The 14,770-nt window shown below is 31.4% G+C and overlaps 3 protein-coding genes across 3 annotated transcripts; 1 reads left to right on the top strand and 2 right to left on the bottom strand.

Annotated features, from left to right (window-relative positions):
* Nucleotides 1-1,433: 1,433 nt before the first annotated feature.
* LOC114398202 (60S ribosomal protein L4-like) lies at nucleotides 1,434-3,145 on the bottom strand. Its single transcript, XM_028360369.1, has 2 exons — nucleotides 1,877-3,145; nucleotides 1,434-1,728 (listed from the first exon to the last, which is right to left on the bottom strand). The coding sequence occupies exons 1-2, from the start codon at nucleotides 3,053-3,055 to the stop codon at nucleotides 1,615-1,617; spliced, it is 1,293 nt and encodes a 430-aa protein (XP_028216170.1). The 5' UTR covers nucleotides 3,056-3,145; the 3' UTR covers nucleotides 1,434-1,614.
* Nucleotides 3,146-5,536: 2,391 nt separating this feature from the next.
* On the bottom strand, nucleotides 5,537-9,277 carry LOC114399530 (protein REVEILLE 8-like). The gene is made up of 10 exons (XM_028361728.1): nucleotides 8,968-9,277; nucleotides 8,701-8,850; nucleotides 8,379-8,436; nucleotides 8,159-8,282; nucleotides 7,915-8,073; nucleotides 7,660-7,785; nucleotides 7,449-7,558; nucleotides 6,749-6,808; nucleotides 6,083-6,206; nucleotides 5,537-6,002 (listed from the first exon to the last, which is right to left on the bottom strand). Exons 2-9 carry the CDS (start codon nucleotides 8,826-8,828, stop codon nucleotides 6,102-6,104), a joined length of 870 nt encoding a protein of 289 aa, XP_028217529.1. The 5' UTR covers nucleotides 8,829-8,850; nucleotides 8,968-9,277; the 3' UTR covers nucleotides 5,537-6,002; nucleotides 6,083-6,101.
* Nucleotides 9,278-11,939: 2,662 nt separating this feature from the next.
* LOC114399309 lies at nucleotides 11,940-14,192 on the top strand. Its single transcript, XM_028361482.1, has 2 exons — nucleotides 11,940-12,182; nucleotides 13,498-14,192. The coding sequence occupies exons 1-2, from the start codon at nucleotides 12,014-12,016 to the stop codon at nucleotides 13,761-13,763; spliced, it is 435 nt and encodes a 144-aa protein (XP_028217283.1). The 5' UTR covers nucleotides 11,940-12,013; the 3' UTR covers nucleotides 13,764-14,192.
* The last annotated feature ends 578 nt before the right edge of the window (nucleotides 14,193-14,770 follow it).

The raw sequence follows: 14,770 nt of genomic DNA, 5'->3' as shown, positions 1-14,770 counted from the left end.
TTCCATCAAAATCTCCATCAGTTAAACTTATTAAACCATTTTAAACCTTCTTCTATGTAAAACTAGTTCAGTATCTGTATGGGTATTAATTTTATAATTTATAATTTCTTTATAAATTATAAATTTTTAGTGTATTATTTAATTATATTTTAATTAATAAAAATATATACTTAGTGTAAAATAAAATATTAAATTTTATAGCTTAATATAAATTGCCTACAAAAGATATAATATTAACTAAAAATACTAAAAAGAAATGAAATAAACTCATCGATCTATTTTGTAGTAAATTATTAAATAATATTAAAATCGTTATAAAAAAATGCTAAAAGAGGAATGAAATAATTGATTAAGAATAAAAATTCTAAAAATATATATTTTTGCATTTAATAAAATAATAATTGAATATAATTTTAATAGAATGAATAATAAATTTATTATATATATATATATATATATATATATATATATATATATATATATATATATATATTCATCATTCAAGACGATATATTTTACTCAAGAATTTAGACTAAAAAAATTCCAAAATTTGTCTTTTACAAAATCTTTATCTCTGCCATTTTCGCTTTACAGAATCCTTATTTTAAAATTTGGTCATTCTTTTTGTCATCTCAAATTCATCCTAAATCTCTAATTATTTGAGTAGACAATAAGGATTAGAAAATATTAAATAAGAATAAGTGATAGAAGGGCTTTAAGAGACAAGAAAAGAATGCAAGTAAAGCAAATTATGTTTCAACGTCAATTGATTTCAAGTAATCCTACCTTATCTAGGATACAATTATTGTTAGTACAGTGGTAGAATCTGGACAGTCCTCTTTCGACGATGGAGAGGGATTTAGTTTGAATCAAAACTGAACGTTGTTTTATTGCGATATGTATTTAATCCACATATACACATCAACATGGAAGCTATGTACGATGTCTTTTGACGGTGTGTCGATCTATTGTTTTCGTATGATAGCTATGTATAAATTACAATTACAGCTGGGTATATTTGTTGGGGCATGTGATTAGTCTGTTTAGCTTACAGCTTGCACGGATGTGAATTCGGCAATATCTAACTTATTTAAATGCAATTCTATACAGATTTATTCGTTTAACGGCTTTAATTTGTGGGTTTACGGATAAACTATTTTTTTTGGGTACATGGATAGTTTTTTTTATCTCTAGAGGAGACCAGTTTAAACCCATCTCTTTAGAAATTACAAATCTAGCAAAAATTGGATTCTTTTAGTCACATTTTTCCTTACACCGTAATTCAACTAAGATAGAAGTATTTTAACGACAGGGAGCTCAATTCATAGGAAAAGGGAGTAGGAGTTCAATCCAGATATGATGTTCCAATCGTATTGCTTCAAATAACATTGAAAATGCGCGTAACATTTTTTTTGTTTACTTTGAAAATCAAATTTTAAAATTATGCAAAACCAATGCATGTTTTCCTCATCAAACTGACAATGAAAAGAATGTACACTCAAGAGAGCCAAAGCAAAAATCCATCCTAAGAATCGCAACTTTTCCTCCAAAATAAAATTTACCGTATCAAAACTGCAAAGAATGTAACAAAACAAAACCTTAATACTCAAACTTTTACTGGGAAACACCTAGCCACTTAGAGAAGTTGTCAAAATCTGCATAATCAGAGTCAGACACCATAGTTTGATACCACGATTTTCCAGCAGACTTGATAGCAGAAGCCTCCTCCTAACAAAGGAATAGAACCACCAGTGTCAGTTCAAACCAACATCAATGAACTAAATACACAAATTAAAATGAAGTAAATCCAAACATACACAAACTCACATAACACGCGAAAATGAAGATAATTTGGTAAATGATAAAAGTAACTAACCTTGGAGACAATGTTGCGCTTCTTATCAAGCTTCTCCTTCTTTGCCACAATGCGCTGCTTCTCAGCGAGAAGAGCCATTCTCTTAGCGGTCTTGGCATAGGGATTGAGCTTCAACATCGCATTGAGGTTGGTGAGAGGGTTCTTCTTGAGAGGAGCTCTCTTAACATCTTTCTTAATGGGCCTGACCACGGACTGGACCTCATCGGAGTTAATGATGCGGGCCAAGTCCGAGTTAACCATTCTGGGCCTAGGAAGCAGGTAGCCCTTTTTCTTCTCAGAAGCCTTATGGAAGGATCCATAGATAGAGTCCAATTTCTCAAACGCGGACTTGGTCCAAATAATGAACCTCCCGAGGTGGCCTCCGGGTGCCAGCTTCAGAAGGTTGAGCCTATCAACATTTGCCACCTCAACACCAGGAATGTTCCTGAAGGCTTTAACGACCTTAGCACCTTCTGTTCCGTACACGATAAGAGGACCCTTCCGTGAAATGTGCCTGCGGTTCCTCATTTTTCCCTTCCCGGGACGAATTCCGTGGCTCAGTTTCGCTTTCTCCGCGTCGGGGAATGCGCCGATTTTCTGGAGAATTTTCACGGCTTCTTTGGATTTCTCGACGCTTTCGACGGTGTCGCTGACGACGAGGGGGAGTTCAGGGACGGACTCGATGCGGTGGCCGCGAGCCTGGACCAGGGAGGGGATTGCGGAGGCGGCAATGGCGGAGACGACGGCGTGGCGCTTCTGCTGGACGTTGATCTTGCGGTGCCAGCGGCGCCAGATCTTGGTCGGGGCGAACATGCGGCCGCCGCGGCACATGTTTCCGAAGGCTCCCTGGCCGGCACGGTGGGTTCCTCCGCCGGGGACTCGCGGAATACGTGAGACGGCGCGGCCGGTGCCCCAGGACTCGGCGGAGGTTTGGTGGCCGGCGCGCTTGCTGACGGCGTAGGGTTGGCGGCTGTTGCGAGAAATGTTGGAATGAACGAAATTGACGATGTCAGGACGAATGGAGGCCTTCATGACGTCGGGGAGAGGGACGGTGGGGGCTGCATCGCCCTCTAGGGTTTGGACGGAGACGAGAGGGCGAGCTGCTGCTGCCATGGGTGTGGTATTCACAAAACTAGGGTTTAAGGGTTTGGGGTTTGAGACGTTGAATATAAATATATTTACTTGTCCAGGCCCGTCCATGTTTGGGCTAATAGTTTCAATGAAATGAAGGACTCATAATAAATTCTTATTATAAACTTTTAATTATAAAATTTATTGAAATAAGTTTAAAAATTTGTAAAAAAACCATTATCTATGTTGACAGGTTGAATTATGGAATCTCATTAAATCATTACATAATTAATAGTATATTGTTATTTGATATTAAATAAATTATTGTGCGACACTAGTGTTTTATAGTTAGAGTAATGTAGATGGAGCTAATTGGATTAGTCTATATTACTTATATTATATTGACAAAGTTCTTAGGCCTACAACACAATTTCTATCTCTTGATGAGCAGAGGAATTAGTTAAATTACCTTTATGACAAATTAATTGATGTTGGTTGTGGCTTTAACACCTTTGGGTGTATTTTTTTTTTTCTTTCGAATTTATCAACCAGAGGCTTTTTTTTTTAATTATTATCTATTTTAGGATAAGTCATAACACCGAATTTTATGTTAAAAATCATAATATTCATTATTATTTTTTTAACTGTAAATTTTAGTTTTTTTTATAATTTACGACTTTAAAGTTATAATTTTTTTTTACATTTATGACTTTGAAGTAGTAAATGTTTCTTTTTATATATGTAGACTTTGAAGTTGTAAATGTCTTTTTTTTTTTTACTTTTTTACCTTAATTTTTTAAAAAAATTTGTAAGTATTTTTTAAAGTTAATTTTTTTAAAAAAATTATAAATATTTTTTTTTACTTTTTTCAGTTTTATTTAAAATTTTGTATATTTTTTAAATATTAGTTTATTTAATATATTTTTCATATTTAATATTTAATATTTTTTTTTACTAATATTAAGGAATTTGATTTGTTTTGTAAATGAAAAAAATAATATAAAATACTTAAATCAAATAATGAAAAATAACATAATAAATTAATATAAAATGAATAATATAAAAAAGAAAAATATAATACATAATTTAGTAACGAATAATATTATTTTTACTTTTTATGTTTCTCTTTAGTTTATATTCTTCATTTTATATTTAATGTATTATGTTGTTTTTATTACTAAATTATTATATATTTTTAATATTAAATTCATTTATACAATAAAATTAACATTATTTAATAAATTATAAGTTACTATTAGTAGCAAAATATTTTAATATTTTGCTTTAAATTTTAGTCAACTTATATTAACATATTATGTTGTCTTTTTTATGTTTCTCTTTAGTCTTTTTAAATTTAAGTGTTTTGTATTATTTTTTTCATTTACAAAACAAATAATTTTTTTTAATATTAGTAAAAAAATATATAAAATATTAAATATAAAAAATATATTAAATAAAAGAATATTAAAAAACATATATAAAATATAAAATAAAATCACATATATACAAAATATTAAATAAAACAAAAAAGTAAAAAATATTTATTTATTAAATAATTAAATAAAAATAATTATTTACATTTTTCTTAAAAAAATTAATGTAAAGAAAAAGAGATGTATGACTTCAAAGTCAAAAGTATATATATAAAAAAAAAACTTTACGCTTTAGTGTCATAAATTATAAAAAAAAATTTACAATCTCAGTTACAAAAAATCATAACGAATGTTATAATTTCGAACACATAAGTCGTAAAACGACTTACTCAAAATGAATAATAATTCAAAAATACCTACAATTGATGAATTCGAAAAAAAAATTATACCCAAACAATATTAAAGCCGTTGGTTGCTCTAAGAATAATGTCAGGCACACACATCACTTGATAATTCCACGCTTATCCCCATCTTGTTATAATTCTGCATTGTTGTACTTTTTTTTTGCCCGTGCATTACTATACTTGCATTTTGCCATCTTCGGATAATGCTTTCCCAAGTGATGCGAAACAAGCATTTTATTGTTATAAGAAAAGAAATGCTTAACTGCTCAAGTGAGGTATGCTGCATCAATTTTGTAACCGAGTACTAATAAGTAACAAGTGAAGATCTGTCAAAGGAGGATTCTCTCTTTACGGTTCTTAATTGGTATTCTGACTACTGCAAGAAATTCTTTTTAGTAGAAAAAACTTGATAGTGAAATTCTTTCTAGTAAGCAGATATGAAAGTACAAAATGACGGTTACAAAGTCAAATTTTCTCTTCATATCTTCCCTCATGTATTATTGTCATGAAATACACGGTTTGTTAAATTTCAAACTTTCTGGTTTTTGCACAATAAAATTCGTACTAACCATAAAGCTTACTGTTCTCCTTTCTACTGCATAATCCAGTGGTTGCCGGTTAGGCTTTGATAACCGATATTTCATTTTCATGTCAAATAATTGGAGCTACAACTTTTATCTAAAAGACTAAAACACACCAATTATGTCTCTAGTAAAATTAATTTTAAATCGTTAAATATAATTAAACGTGTCTAATTTAAGATTTTTTTATTAAAGTATCTGTATACTATAGGAAATTAATTTTTGATGTAAAACAAAGACACTATATTGAGCTGCTTTCTTGTTAACTTCACAATTGCATTCCAATTATTGATGCTAAAAAAAAAAGTAAGTAGAATTAGAAATTGGGACCACTTCCTGTTATGATGCTCTTTATGATTTACATTGAAAGTTAGGCCACATTGATATAAGCTACTATGACTAGCCCCCCACCTCTCCAATTAATACACCTGAGCCATCAAACTTATCTTACAGTTAGACCCATGTGTCTACTTGAAAACCACATTCCATAAATAAGTACTAGAATCACTGCAATACTACAAAACCTTGTGCACCTTAGAATTACCCGATGAATATATTTTTGGCTTTGCTAGCACTTCCATTAAAACAAACTCTCCTGGTTGTGGTTACATAGGCTGATGGTTTGGTTGCATTTTCAAGTTTCACAACGAGTTAATGTGAATGCATTGCTAATGCTGCTGGTTGGGCAAAACCTCGGTCTTCCATCCAAATTTGATAACTGTAATAGGAGACGTTACAATGCAAACGGATATGGGAAACCAAAGTAAGGTACAAAACATGAGAGGAAAAAACACTTACTAAGTTCAATTAATGGTTGTCAAGCTGTTTGACATGATAGATCATTTGTCTGCTTCTTGACGTCAATTCCTGCGGTAACTCCTACTGTTTTTGTATGGACATCGTATGATGACATGACCTCCCTCTATACAAAACCAATAAAGAAGAACTGTTATAAATCTCACATTCAACTTTCAAAGACAAAGGCACAAAGTTTTCATCCAAGTTAAAAAAAAAAAAACTTCAGGAGCATGCCTTACTTCTTTCTACAAAAATGAAGCAGATGACATTAGCATTCAATAGTCATCACAACTCACAAGGAATTTTATCTCGTCGTATTACTTTTAGTTCTGTTATAATGAATACAGGGCAAGGACATCAATCTTCTAGCAGGTACAGTTTATTTTTTTATTTTTTAACCAAAGCAAGGATCATGTCATAAGTTCATATAATATGAAATGAAAAGGGTAGCATGTGGCACAGATAGCAAAGCCAGATGAGTAAGATATATTGATTTGGAGAAATCATTAAATAATCCAGGACCACCATGTGTATGGTCCCAATTACATGTCATATATAATGAGAATATGGTGGTCTCTGACCATCTAATAATTTACTGAAGTGCAAATAGTGCAGATCCTGTATATATTGCATATAATCATGATTGAGATTTATTTTGATACTTACAACGGGCTCAAAGTCAGGACTAGACAAATTGACAGTGAGGTTTTTCATTAACAACAAAACCTGCAGAACACCAAATATATGTAAGTCAATTTTCAGTCAACAGATAACAACAAGTTTATAATTGGTAAACTCATTAGTCCCTTTTGAGCCTCATTTAGCTTTTGTAGTACGTTCAAACATGGGGGAGGAGAGGGGATATGAGTTGGGGAACAGGAGGACCAATCTATTATGTAAGAAATTGTAACAACTCTTATGAAGATTGAAGCCAGATCCAGAAACGGAAGGGTGTTTCGTACTTTTGATCTTGAAATGTTACGAGAGAACAAGAACAATGCTCTACTAGTTCGCAACTAAAAGAGATCATAAAAAGCAGCCAGTGCATTATTTATCCCTGTGAATGTGATTTGGATGATTATACTAAATGTGAACAAAAACCTGCCTGGTTCATGCAAAGCTCAAGCCCTTTCTCATTTCAAACTAAGTTATGACAACCACTCAAAAATCTTACCAGAAGAATTTTTATTTTTTTCAATGGTTTCTTGGAAAACAGAACCAAAAGGATCTTTTATGGTATAGCCTTTTATGGTACCACAAATGCATATAATGATTATCTTCCCTAAAATGATCTTTGCTTTATTGAACTCACAGTGATAAGTTTTATTGAAATAAAATGCATATTGATATGTTTTATTGAACTCACAGTTTCAAAATTTATAGGATCCATTTCCTTCAGCTTCTGGACATGGCCTTCTGTGTCTGGATCAAAAACACTTCCAATGAAGCTGTAAACATCAGCAAAATCTGGCAAACCTGTGAAATTTGGTCAAGATGAGACAATCACCACCAGTTACTAATGATTTCACTATGAACACGAATGTAAAAAATAAAAAAAATGCATGTAAGATCATTACCATGAATAACCTGAGCCTGTTTCCCTTGTTTTGGCATCTCAGTAGCAGGCAGATTTCTAGTAGAGTTCCCAACACCACTAAGACTGCTGTGGTCAATTCGTGTTATCCCCTTTGATCCAATATCAGCTGAATCAGTAACGTCATATAACATAATTAAGTGGTGGAAAAGTTCCATTTAGTACAGCCATCACAGACTCTTCATATCAAACAAGCAATTGAACCAACAAATATAAGAACTAAAAGAAGTGTGCGTGCCTTCATTTCCAAGAAGATTGGCGAGCTCATCCTTACAAGGCACTGATTTGTTGGATCCAGAATTCATGAGCAAGGAATTTTCATCCCATGTGACATACCCTGGTGGAAGGGTACTAGTGGAAGAAACATAAACCATGGAAGCTGGCATTGGCAACAAAACTGCCAAACCATAAAACAGCATGTCAACAATATGCATTCTGTGATTTTAAGGAACAGAACATCATTGTGTTAAATAGAATCAAACCATTTTTGGATGCCTTTTGTGGATAAGGATGAGAAGCTTTGCGCTTAGGCCGAGGAGGAGGCACATGTGCTACTGTCCCGCTCTTTTGAACTTTCAAGAAGTACTTCTGGGCATGACTTCTAATCTGAAGAAAACTCATGGTGAGACTGTGAGAGATACAACATAATGGCATAACAGAAGATAGAAATTAGAACACATAGCTGAAGAGCTTTTTCCTAACCTGAATAACTGATTTTGAACCAACAAAATCTTCAATTTTCTTCCAATCTCTGTCAAATCTGAATAGCAAAAACATAAAGTCAGTAATTCAATAGCAGAACGTGTTTGATACTTCTCTCGAACATTCAAAAGCAAAGAGGCTTCATATCTAGGACTAAAAAGAACTGAACCAGCAAGATGACCAACGAATTTGTTAAGTTGTGCACCTTTTCTATCCAAAAGTTGAAAACAATCAACATAAACAAATGAAACTCAATCTAGAATGAAACATAATGAATATTTTGTGAAGTGAAACAGCATTATGGTTATGAATATGAACTCACAGTTGAAGAGCTTCGAGAAACTTGTCGTGCTCTTCCTCAGACCAGCTCTCCCTAGATTTGGTAATAGTATAAGGCTTTCTAATCTTCTTGCCAGACCCACTTGTGGAAGTTGAGGGCTTCATGGCCATTGATTGACAACTTCAAGTGTTGCTATAGTTCATATGAAAAAATAAATATGATAAAAAATCAGAAATGGTATCATAGTCTATCCTAGTGTTTGTTGTTCAGCCTATTGGATCACCGGTTATCAGGCCGTTAGCAGATTACCTGGAAATGTCTAATCCTGCAAATTTTATGCTTGGAGGGCGTGTTGGAGTTGAATAGTGATATGATCAAAATTGTGTATATAAATGGCCAACAATCATCGCTTTATGAATTAGTTTTTGAGGTTGAATTGTATCTAATAAATTTAAATTCGAATATGAGAAAAATAAAATAGGGAATGGCGGGCTTGATTATGTGGTTATATGAGGTGTACAGTTGCTAATTAGGTCAGTGCCACAAAACCAAACTCCCACCACGTCCATTTCATCCTCTCATATCATTGGCAGTTTGGCACACCCGAAAAGCACTATGATCACTTTAATCGTTCCACTTGTGTAAATATAAATTTCTCCCACCATGGAATCAACAAATTTCAAAACATTTTAAGAACTTATTATAAAACAAAGCATGCTTTCTTAATATAAGATAAAACATCTTAATTACACATTTTTTTCAAGTGTGTCACACACGTTTGAAACCCAAAAATAAGGATTTGACAACATGGTTATATGGTGTCCAATAGTTTGGCGGCGTAAATAATAAACGAGGAGGATTAAAGAGAGAAAAGTGGTATAGGAAAAGAAGGGACATGGGGGTGTTGAGAGGGGGGCAATGTTTTGTGAACATAAGGAAATGATAGTGAAAGAAAACAAGTAGTGGGTCACACACACACAGTGACCATGAAAGTAGAAAGATTGGTATGTGGGGGGTGTGAAGACTTGGAACCACAAGACCTGTTACAACTCGTGCTACTGCTGCTGTTGTCTTTCTAGTTCGGTAGAAGGCGCGGCAAAACCTATTGATTTTATTTGGTCCTGGCCAAAAGTACAAAAGGACACCCTTTTATTATTATTAATTACTGAATTTTATTAATAATTATAAATAAAATTATATAGGTTTTATTCCCTGTTAGTATATCATTGGCATGTTACAGAGTTTGAGTGCGATTGGAAAGGAACTAGACAAAAGTTTTAGTGTGATTGGAAAGGAACTAGAGATGGTTAGTTATGTAAGTTTTCAGGTGATGATTAATCATTTACAAAACAAATGATACTTTCACTATGCTATGATAACATAATAATTTCACAAATTATAGGTAAAATTAATTTAAAAATAATTAAAACATAGTTTTTGTTAAACTATATTGTTTTAAATTATATAGACAAGATATTAGTATAAAAATAAAATAAAACATAAGATAAAAACATATCTGTAATGAGAAAACTAATTATTTATAAATTAATAAATTATTAAGGTGGACTACAAAAGTATTAATAATTATAAAAAAAATTATTTCTTTGTAATGAATATGCCATGCACATCTAATATGAATGTTTATGACTTGACTTTTAATTCTTGTCATAAATAAAATTCAAGCAATTTTTACTTCTATTGTACACAACGTTTATTAAATTTATTTTTATACATTAGTTGTATAGGTTAAGGAGATAAAACTATAATTTTATTGAAAAAAAATATTATATGTAAACTCAAAATTTGTTAAATGTTTTACACTTTTTAAGCAATTAAAGAATTAAAAAGTTTCTATTAGAACCCTTTTAACTTCTACATCAAATAAAAAGTGTGTACTAAATTAGCTAGATTGTTTTGATTTTTTACGTATTTGAATATAATATTTAAAACCATATATAAATTGATTTATAAAATGTTATTGTGAGTTAATAATATGTTGAACTTGATGTGCTCTACCCCAAAATTTGTTAAGGTTAAAAATAACAAACAAATTAATTATTATGACTACCAATGTAGAAGAGAGTTGTCAAATTCTTGTGTAACTAAATTTATATTAAGGAAGTAATTTTTGTGTGAGTTTGAACTCCAATCCATATTTGAAGTCTATGAATTGATGTTTTCATCAAATCCAGTGGCTTGTCAGTTGACAATATTGAGCAAGATAAGCTAAACATGAAACTTAAAGAGCCAACTCCATTTTCTTATTTATATCCTTTATATTGCGTATAATAACAAATGAGAATGCATGTTTTCAAATAGTCAGATAAGTTCCTTTCGTGGTAAAAATTTAAAACATTTATTTAGAAGTAGAAAACTAATTTTGTTATGGAGGCAAATATTTGCCTTATCTCTTAAGTTTGCATGGTTTAACTAAAGCAATGTTGACTTGAGGGAAAATGTTATAAACTCCTTTTAAGCTAATTATCACGTGATTTATGGCCTACTAACCATACATTACAATTGCTCCACCTATCGTGATACCGTTTCATGCCTACAATTTTGAAGTTTGAATCTAAGTTCATATCAGAGTATTTGTGTATGCATTTGTGTATGTGAATGCAGGCTCACATGAATGCTTATTGAAATTTTCATCAAAATCATTATTTTGCCTTAAGCATCCATCATGTTAGAAAACACACCTAAACAAATTTGATATTTTTTTAAGTGTCAAAGAATCAAAATAATTAAATTTAAAGTTAAGTTAAAAATTACAAGAATCATTGTGCTTTGTGTGGATCTATAAATTTGTGTAAAATATTTAAAAAGCATAACGTAAAAGTAGTTAAAAAAATTATTTTACTGTATAAATTAAAATATAAAAGTATAAACATTTGAAATTTTTAATTTTGGAAAATCATAAAAATTAATATAACTAATAAAATATTAACTTGTAGATATTTTATTGTGCTTAATATTATTAAAAAATAAATATTTTTAAAAAATTTAAATGATTAAAAAACTTATTTAATTAAAAATAATTTAATTTAATATAAAAATCATAAAATATATGTGACAGGATAAAAAAAAGAACTATATAATTTTATAAGTAAGAGTGCAAAATTATAAAATTGTCTTTAGGGTAAAATTACATATTCACGAAACAAAAAATAAAATAGGTTACAGATTAACGTGATTGTAAGGTGGAACTTGTGGTTGTGGAACAGAAGGAAGGACACGTGTGAAGAGGTAGTCAATTTTGAGATCGAAATAAGAGGCAAAGGATAAGAAACAGGTGATGATCCTTTAATTTCCTGAGTTCCGGCGAATTAACAAGCTTCAAATTCAATTGCTTTTCATGCAAATGGATGTTTATACACACATCTCATTACCATCTTTCATATCGCATCGCTTCTCTTCTTCACGATTCCAATGCTCATCACTTTCTTCTTATTCTCCTTTCAAGCTTGTCTGTTCCAACAGAGACTCCAAGGAATCTCAACGAAACGACGATAACAATAACAAGGGTATTTGTTTTTCCATACTTCTCTTATTATTATTTGATGATAGTCTTTGTCTTCTTATGAATTTATTTAATGTTGCTTTTGGAGTTCTTTGCGACTTCTGATTTCACGAATCGGATTACCTTGCTCTTGGTCGGTGCTTAAAGTTCCCGTAAAATGGCATGTGTTTTAATTTCTAACAGATATTGCTGAAAGCACCGTACACTTGAATGTGTTTATCAATTATCATCACTCTTATTTGTTTTTTTTTCATCTAAAATATCTTCCTTCTATTTTATTTATTGATCAAATTAACAGTAAGAGTATTTTAGTATTTAGATATAAAAAATGCTAACATAAATGTGGCCAAATCTCATGAAAGTGACGATATATATTTTGATGAATAGTTGTTTATCATATGATCATATACCATGTGTAGACACCTCATCAAAATTAATGCAGAAATTTTCTTACAGTTAAAAAAATATATAAAATCATTAACCTTTTTATTTTGTTGAAGATTGAAGTATTATCGTTAGTTGGGTCCTTAAGCTAGGATCAAGTTGGATAAAATTAAGAGGCAGTACTTTAGGTATCTGTAGTTTCAGTTCAGTAACTTTAAACGTTAAAAATCAATGCCAAAGGTTGGCAAAAATGATCAATAAAACTCCAAAGTTGATTTTAAAAAATAGCTCCATGAAAAACTTAAGGAATAATATCTAACTTTGTCCTGCCAATTTTTGTATAAACAAAGTGATCTAGAGTTCAATCATTTTGTCTCCATTTCTCTTAAGATTTAATACAAAGTGAATTTGTGCATTACGTTTCAAGCCTAGAAGACTCTTGCACGAGGGTTCATGTTATATTATCCTATGAATTATTCACGTTTTGTCACTTTAATAATTATGAGATAGTAGGTTCATGATTATTATATGTAGTGTTCTGATAGCCACAAAATTCAACATCACTTAGAAGTCGAGATTAGAAGTAATTTATAAACATCATTTCCTCCCAACACACAAGATCTCTTTTACAAGGATAAAATTCTAATTTTGAAATATCATTTGGTAGAAGGAAATGAAAAGGCAGAGACAACTACAAAAATTTTCACCCATGCTTGATTATCCCTTTTTTTTTTATCATTGAAAATATCTGTGTTTCTCTCCATATTTCCTAATTTTGTTTCCTCCCATATTCCCCGTTATTTCCTGAACACAGCAATCTAGTTTTTACCCTTAAACTTCATTGCTTCCAAAAGTATTTAATCCATTTTTCATCCATTCAAAAACAAGTGTAGAACTGACGACCACTTATTATAATTGTTGGTCAAATGTCTCAGGTGATAAATCTTCAACAGACTGGGACAAGGCATGGTCAAAATTCAAAAAGCAAGGGGGAAAAAAACCCTTCTCCAAATTTTCAGATAAGTATGTGAGCTGGAATCCTAAGCGTTCAGAGTTCCCTCTTTCTGAGGAGGTTGACCCTATCAAGAGAACAGAGAGATCAAACCTCAGTTTCTGGAATAGTCCAACTTTCACTTTAGGGGGTGCAATTATAATTGTCTTATTTCTTCTGTTGTACACCATTCTTGCACCAATCAAGTGATCTCTTTTAAAGCAATATAACTGTAAAACTGAAATATTGTTTCACAGAAAATGTAAATCCTTTACTAATGTAATTGATGGCTTCTCTCCATTTTCTTTTGTAGTTCTGTTGCTTCACCCACTTGAAACGATATTCTTCCTCGGATATGTCATTGGCTTTTCATAGCCAATCATATTTACAGATGACTTTCATGCATGCTGAAGTGAGATATGAATACGGAATAAATTGATCATATTATGTGCTTGCTTTAACCAGTTTTTAACTGGGGAGAATTCTAGAAAAGTCAAAACAAGGTAAGTGTTGAACTTGAGTAGACTAGTAAATGGCAATTACTTGTAGTGAATTAGGTTTATGGTATGTAATTGATTGTAGGTTAATCAATTGATGAACTTGATAACCACTTGTTATTAATCAATTTGACAATTTCCCTCCTTAGGACCATCATTTTATGTTAGCTTAGTTTGACTTTTAACGAATTTCTCCTCTCTTTTTTTTCTTTTTTCTTTCCTGTTTCTTGGCTGCGATAAGGGTTTGCAGTGGTTCTATGTGCCAACTCAGTAATAGGATGTAATCTTTTTTATTTCTTATGTCATGTCTATAATTGTCTTATTAGTTTAACATATTTAAAAGAAATGATCTTTTTTAACTATACGAGAGGATTTTTAAAAATAAGAAATTATATTTCAAAATGTAATCATTCTTATACAAACAATAAGATTTAAAAAGTAAGAACCCGTTAGGATCAACTTAGTGGTAGAAGATTTGAATAGTTAGCATAAGATCTTATGTTTGAACTTCATTGTCACCATTATAAAAAAAGATTTAAATAGTCAGACAACAGTAGTATCGAGTTCATGTATTAACAATTTGGTTTCAGGAAGCTTGGTGAACAATTGTTCACAAATAATTTTACTGTTGAGGTAACAAGAATCGCTAGCTTATTATTCGGTAGATTCAATGAAGGTCTCACCGAAAGAGAGTGAGCCTAAGTGAAGTTCTTGTGATAG

The sequence above is a fragment of the Glycine soja genome, chromosome 19 (genome assembly GCF_004193775.1).
Source record: "Glycine soja cultivar W05 chromosome 19, ASM419377v2, whole genome shotgun sequence".
In the NCBI taxonomy this organism is placed as follows: Eukaryota; Viridiplantae; Streptophyta; class Magnoliopsida; order Fabales; family Fabaceae; genus Glycine; species Glycine soja.
The sequence above is the reverse complement of the archived record's forward strand: the minus strand, read 5'-3'. Positions and strand labels throughout refer to the sequence as shown.